Raw genomic sequence first — 7,678 nt, forward strand, 5'->3', positions numbered from 1 at the left:
AAAATACAGCTATTATATAGCCTAAATATTAATATATTAATTATGTTTGTTTAATTTCTAACTTAAATATACTATTATATTAAAATTAATAGTAGAAAAGCAAGTGTAACTTGTTTTGAGGAAGTGTAAATATACTAAAAGTAAAATATTCTTTTTTTAATTTCAATTGCTCGTCTCTTCGTGAAATATTTATACTTAATTAATTTTAATTATATAAAAAATAGATTAAAAATATTTTAATTATTAAAAAAATTACAACAAAATTAAATAAAAAACATTAAATTAAATAAAAAGGATTTATTTAAAAATAAAATTAAAATCAAAATAATAACATTTAATATTTGACAATAACACTCTTACTATCACGTCGTGTCACATTAAAAATTTAACATAAAAAAAAATCAAAAAAAAAATAAAAAATCACATATTAACATATAACATAACCACATGACATAACCACACACCAAATTAATCACACTTCAATTAGATCAATTAAACCTTCATATAATTAGATGTAGTAATAAATTTTAACCTTTTCATTAATTATTCATGTAAACTTATTCGATATAACTTGTACATCTAATAAAAGCTATAGTTTTTTTTAATACCACAGCAAAGGTTAAAATTTTATAAATTTTAAATATTAAAAATGAATAAATTCTTGAATTTTTTTTCCCATACATTAATAGCTTGTTTATGCAAAAGGGCAAACACTTTTTTATTTAAAAAAAATAAAAGAAAAATCAATTCAAATCCCATTTCTTTTTCTCTCTGCCTTTGCGTGCTGTGTTCATCTTTCTTCTCTTCTTCCTCTCTCTTACCTTCGCCACCATTATTCAAACCCAAGCTTCAAATCAGAACCATTCAATTCAAACCTTCAAACCCAAAACAAAACGGAAAAACCCCTAATCTCATGTGATTTCAAGCTTAATTAACCTAATCCGATCCAAATTAAGCCATGAAATTATCCTAATTAACGGTTATCCGGTTTCTGCAAACCCCCGAGTCTTTGATTCTACCAGCGATGCCGACCGTGGCCGTGAAACTCTACAGCGTCTTCTTTAAGTTTCTCCTAAAGAACCGTTTGCAGAACCAGATCCAAGCCCCGTCCGAAGAATCCAACCAGTTTGGTGTTACGACCCGACCCGAGGAATCCGTCGCCGCCGCCAACCCCTCCTTCTCCGACGGCGTCGCCACCAAAGATATCCACATCGATCCCGTGACCTCCCTCTCCGTCCGAATCTTCCTCCCCGATTCCGCACTCGCTCCCGAACCCAAATCCAAAACTATCTACAAATCCGAACCTGCTGGATCCGCGGGGAACCTTGAAACAGCGTCGCGCGCGGTGCGGCGAAATAGCTACGAGCGCTCAGTGTTTACGCCGCGGGAGGAGGCGAGGCGGAGCAGCGCCGGAGAGTACCGGGGGTACTTGCCGACGGCGGACGGTAGCTGGAAAAAGTTACCAGTGGTGTTACAGTTCCACGGCGGGGGTGGGTGAGCGGGAGCAATGATTCGGTGGCGAACGATATGTTCTGCCGGAGGATCGCGAAGCTCTGCGACGCGGTGGTAGTGGCGGTCGGCTACCGGCTGGCGCCGGAGAATCGGTTCCCGGCGGCGTTTGAGGACGGGTTGAAGGTGCTGCATTGGCTGGCGAAGCAGGTGAATTTGGCGGAGTGTAGTAAGTCGTTGGGAGGGAGGAAATTGGAGGGTCATCACAAGCATATTGTTGATTCTTTTGGAGCCTCAATAGTTGAGCCTTGGTTGGCTGCTCATGGAAATCCATCAAGGTTGAAACTCACTCTTTTCTTATCACCCCTCGTTTGATTTATTTCCACATGAATTTTGTAGATTGATCTGTTCGTAAATTTTATAGTTTCTGATTGCGGGTGATACTGATACGAATATGATGATTCTTGTTGTGATTGATATGAATGGTGCGGTGTTTTTTTCGAAGTGTTGATAGTGATTGGAGAGTGTAGAGCAGTGTATCAATCTAATCAAGGCATCTATGAGTTAGGGAGGAGGTGACAGGTTGAGTAGTTTTGGGGTTTTCAGTTTGGAGGCATGTTTTGGTTGGATTTGTTAATCTGATGTTTATCGCAAATGAAGTCGTGACCGACTTGTTGTTCCATAATAATTATAGAAGACAAAAGTAAAAAATATAAAATAATTTGAGTTTCTCCTAGAAACTATTTTATCTAATTTCTCCAAAACTTGCGGGCATAAGTTGATTTTTAACATGGGAGAAGTTTGATTTGTTTTCTCTTTTTATTTTATGTTGTTGTAAGTGTTTGTGAAAAAGTTTATCGAAACAGAATCTTAGTGTTTTCTAGGAAGATGTCTTTAGAGTTATTCTTTCACTTTGTTTTACTTGTTTGATTTAGACCATTTAGGGAAGTTTCAGACTTGAAACAATGATATGTATTCAGCCTTGTTTTACTGGTTAACCTGTTGCACTCTTGAATTTTCTTGAACAAAATTACATTTTTGATGCATCTTCATGTGCCAAAATATAGATCTGTGCATATATGTGGCTTGGGATTCTCAGTTGTTGCAGAGACTTGAGAGAGCATTATGTTTAACGTGATGAAATTCCTTATCTTTTGGGGTTTGAGGTTATGGTACGTTGTTCGAGTATATATGGTTTTCAAAAATCATCACAATATCTTTTCTTTCTTCCTTCCTGTTTATTTAATTCTTTAGGTTGTAATCAAATGAATTTTTTTACTTGTGTATGGTTCTTTGCTACTCTTTCCTTGGTCGAATAGCATGTTTGCCCATCTCACTTTCCAAATTGGGATTGGTTTGTGTTGAGAGAGCATTATGTTTAACGTGATGAAATTCCTTATCTTTTGGGGTTTGAGGTTATGGTACGTTGTTCGAGTATATATGGTTTTCAAAAATCATCACAATATCTTTTCTTTCTCCCTTCCTGTTTATTTAACTCTTTAGGTTGTATTCAAATGAAATTTTTTACTTGTGTATAGTTCTTTGCTACTCTTTCCTTGGTAGAATAGCATGTTTGCCCATCTCACTTTCCAGATTGGGATTGGTTTGTGTCTATAGAAGCACTGAGCTTCATTTTTATCCTATGTAAGACATAATATTTGATGGCATGAATTTATTCACTTAGATTGTGTCTGTAGCTAATTATCCTAGTTCTTTGAACTTAACATTCTAGAGAAGCTGATTGCAGAAGGCGTAATAAGCTTCATTTTGCATCTTATCTAAAGACATTTTGTTCGATTACATGGATCCATTCACTTTTAGATAGTTTCTGTAGCTAATTAACCTAGTTCTTATAACCTAGTATTCTAGATATGCTGAAAAACACAAATGTCATTGAGAGAGAGAGAGAGAGAGAAGAGGTAAAGTGATGATGTCCTGAAGAATATCCTTCTGGTGGATGTCACTTGATGTTAGCACAGGCCATCCTGATGGGAAATTAGAGGGTTTTGATAGGAAAAAAAGGTCGGTGGACCTAAGGTTCTGAAACACTAGTTTATGTGAAACTTTTTCTTGCTGGACTTGACCTTCTTTGGTCTCGGTCTGATGATTTCTTTTCTAGTAACAGATTTCAGTTATATATATATATATATATATATATATATATATATATATTTCATTCTTTTTAACTTAGTGGTAGAGTAACACAGGCGTAAGTCATCGGTTCAAATCCGAGGGGTTTTTCACTTTTTTTTCAAAAGCAATAGTCTTTCTATTTGAAGGAAGAATAAAAAGATTCTTGTTATTTTGAAAATTTTTCTATTTGTAATAAAAAAGAAAAAGTGTAAAATTTAATAATGGAAAAATAAAAAAAAGTAAGTGGACCTAACCTGTTGAATTATATTTGTATCTACTATTTTGATATTCAAATTTGATAAAGATTAAATTTGAACAATTTTTTTTTTTCTTTTTAAGACTTTTTTTGTTTAGACTCCCTAAGAATCTCTGAATATTTCCAATGAAATCTTCTTGTTCCTGAACTAAAAAAAAAGGTTATGCCTTTTCTTTACTAAAAAGAGCCTTAATTCGAATTTCAAGTTCCACCAAACAAGTTTTTTTTTAAATGAAAATGAAACATTTTTTTCCATTTATTTCTATTATTTCTATAAGATTATCTAATCTTATAGAAATAATAGAAAAATACATTAAATTATGTCTTCACATATCAAATAGTTTCTTTTCATATATATATATATGTACATATAAAAGGGCATCCCATCCATCCCTTTGGAATTTCGGAGTTTATAATTTTGTGTTAAAAGACATATTTGAAATGTACAAGAATTTATCTCAACCTTCGTGATGCTTGTGTATTCCAATATATGAACGTAGTACTAATACTTACAATCAACTACTAGTATATTGCTACATGTGGTTATATAATGAAGCCTATGATAGTAATGGCTTCACAGTTCGCATGAACGTTTATTTCCTCATTTGTAGGGGTCTCTACTGACCATTTTGGCGTCGTGTCATTCTTTGTTCCATTTTGTGCATTGTTTTAGAATTCAGTTTATCTTGGTTTTGACTGAGAATTTCTGATCTTGTTGAATCTTTTCTGCGTATATCTCTACAAACCTACATTAAGATTTATTGGTGTCTCCCTTTAACAAATTCAATACTTACCATGAAACTTAGTTTGGGAATCAATCTTATTCTATTTAATTTCCTATTTTTAACATTCTATATTTAAATTTTTATTGAAAATGTAAATTTTCAAATAGTAAATTACTTTTTAGAGCATATATTACGAGGCACTCGGCATCTATGTGATTGCTTTTGTTTTGCTTGACTATTGCATCATTGATTTTGCAAAGATTTCATCTACCTCCTTTGGACATGGACATAAATATTTTGGAATGCTATGCCTGTTCATTTGGTCTTGTTTGAAACCGAAAAAAGAAAAAGAGAAAGAAAGTTGAAGGGCAACTTGGTTTGTAGATAAGCTGTTATGTTGTCTGTTACGCAATTTTTAGTTTTTCGGGAGTTATGTGATCCACTTTTTCACTGCTTAACCTTTTTTTCTTTCTTTGGTATTAGATGTGTTCTTCTTGGTGCGAGTTGTGGTGCAAATATTGCAGACCATGTGGCTCGGAAAGCTGTAGAAGCAGGTTCACTTCTGGACCCTGTCAAGGTGGTGGCACAGGTCCTTATGTATCCATTTTTTATTGGAAGTGTGCCCACTCATTCTGAAATAAAGTTGGCAAACTCTTACTTTTATGACAAGGCCATGTGTATGCTAGCATGGAAACTATTTCTACCAGAAGGGGAATTTAGCCTAGACCATCCAGCTGCCAATCCCCTTGTCCCAGGCCAGGGACCTCCTTTAAAGCAGAGACCTCCAACATTGACAGTGGTGGCAGAACACGACTGGATGAGGGACCGTGCCATTGCGTATTCAGAGGAGCTTAGGAAGGTGAATGTTGATGCACCTGTTTATGAGTATAAAGATGCAGTCCATGAATTTGCAACACTTGACATCCTTATCAAAAGCCCTCAGGCCCAGGCTTGTGCTGAGGACATTGCCATCTGGGTCAAGAAATATATTTCCCTTCGAGGTCACGAATTCTCATATTGAGTAGGATATACCAGAAATTAAGAGAATGGTCAGTGAGAAAATTTTTTCCTCATCTTTGAAATTATCTCTAGTTCGCTGTCCTGCTACCACCGGTATGTACATGCCTAGGGGCGTGTGATTATATCACAAGATTTGTTTCGATGGTTGACAAGGTCCTACTGTCCTCGTTGTTGACCGGTTCCGTGTTCCCTCCACCTGTCAGTTCTTGTTGTAAGAGAGTTGTTTGAGAGCGGATTAGTTGAACTAGTGAGAGAAAGCCTTTCACCTCATTCACACTGCATTTGGAACCCCCTGTTCCACTTTTCCTTGTGTATTATGATGTACTGTTTCTCGATATAAAATTTAGTTATCAATTCTTTTAGCATTAGGGTCACCAATCATGCAGTCTCCAGTCTATTCTTTTATCCATACGGCCCTGAAGTAGGAGTTCATTGTTAATTAATTTTGTACAAGATACCAGCTTATTGTTCTTCGATATCATTGAGATTGCAGATTAAAAAAACAATTTCCCTTAAGATACGTTTTAGTGATGGTCTCTAGGATCAAGATATGGAGTTTCTTTAATAATATTAGGTAAAAGCTAGAGCCAATTTTGCTTAGTTTACTTTGTTGTGCACAATGTTAGCAATCGAGGACAATTATTCCATCGTTATCTTCTTGTTGATTGTTAACTTTTAGACGTTCAGTTGCTATAAATATGCTATGATCTTCACTGGATTGACTCGGTTATTATCACAAATCATGAGGTAATTGCCCACCTACCCTTGAATTCCTGGGGTAGGGAAATCATATGGAGGTTGAATCTATGTATTAAACCTCTCATGAAGCAGAGAGATGGTGTAGGCTGTTTATCATGGTTAAAACTTAAAACCATCTTCATACCCAAGCCAAACAAACCAGTTTGGCTTGCAGGTCTCAGTATTGGAAGCACTTTGAGGGCATGGGAGCCACCACTCTGATCCAGTGGGGTCTGGACAGGTTCACAATCTGTCATATTCTGGGCTTATTTGATTAGGTGGCATCTCTGTTGATTGTTCTGTAACCATGACTGTACCAACCATAGTTATGGTTGCGGGAAGGGTATTTCTTTCTGTACCCTTTAAAAATCTTTGCTCACCCCTTTCTGTTTCAGAATAACTATTTTGAAATTTAAATCTATATTTGGGAATATCCATTCTAGAATAAAAAAGAGTGAGCCAAAATATTTATAGTGTGCAGGAAGTTGGGGCCATGTGGGAAAGGGTCTCGTGTTTCTTTCAACACTTAAGGAATGTTATGAAAAATAGAGGAGAATCAGTTGTACATTATGTATCATATAATGTATTTTACACCTGGTTTGAGTAAGGTGAAAATATAGTGTGTTGAATGTGTTTGTGTTATTTTGTTGCCCAAAAAATAACTTAAACATTTGTAGGAAAATGTTCCCCTATCATGATAGGTTTATTAACATATTTTTATCTTACTACTGTAATGATAATTTTTTACTTCAATAACTTACTATTTTTCACGTTGAATTTGGTTCAATTTCTTTAAAAATCCATTAATATGATTTTTTCGAAAACAATTGATGGTAATAGTGTTACTTTAAAAATGACATTTCATTATCATGTTGTGAATAATGAATTACATGTCAGTAATAATTACGATATCATTAATTTGGGAGAAGAGGTTATCACTAGATGGTAAATCATGAAAAAACAGGACAAATATATTAATTTATTATAATGCTATCTATACTTAATGAAATTTAGTAAATTAAGATTCTGAAATAAAAGAATAATGTTTGTTTATAAATATTTAAATTCTTTATCACTATTTTATATTAAGGAATACGATAATGTGGCAAAGTAGTAAAACTTCGTTAAATAATCATGTAAAAATATTTGGACTCTGACATTGTGTTTTGTAAGCGATCTTTCTTTTGTGTACATTATCGTTTACTAGTTTTATCTTTATAAACATAATTAATTTTATTAGTTACGTAATGGATAACTAGTTTAAACCCGTCCCTACGTACAGGTTAATATATGATTATATGTGTTTTTTATGTTAATAAATATATATTATATTAAAAAATATTTAAATATATATTAT

At 34.2% G+C, this 7,678-nt stretch overlaps 1 protein-coding gene across 1 annotated transcript; it reads left to right on the forward strand.

The window, feature by feature from the left end:
• Positions 1–742: 742 nt before the first annotated feature.
• On the forward strand, positions 743–6,086 carry LOC114181954 (probable carboxylesterase 11). The gene is given in 3 exon segments (XM_028068648.1): positions 743–1,484; positions 1,487–1,787; positions 5,047–6,086. Coding segments are annotated over 3 exon segments (1,299 nt in total). The 5' UTR covers positions 743–1,024; the 3' UTR covers positions 5,585–6,086.
• Positions 6,087–7,678: the final 1,592 nt, after the last annotated feature.

Source organism: Vigna unguiculata, chromosome 4, assembly GCF_004118075.2.
Source record: "Vigna unguiculata cultivar IT97K-499-35 chromosome 4, ASM411807v1, whole genome shotgun sequence".
NCBI classification, from domain to species: domain Eukaryota; kingdom Viridiplantae; phylum Streptophyta; class Magnoliopsida; order Fabales; family Fabaceae; genus Vigna; species Vigna unguiculata.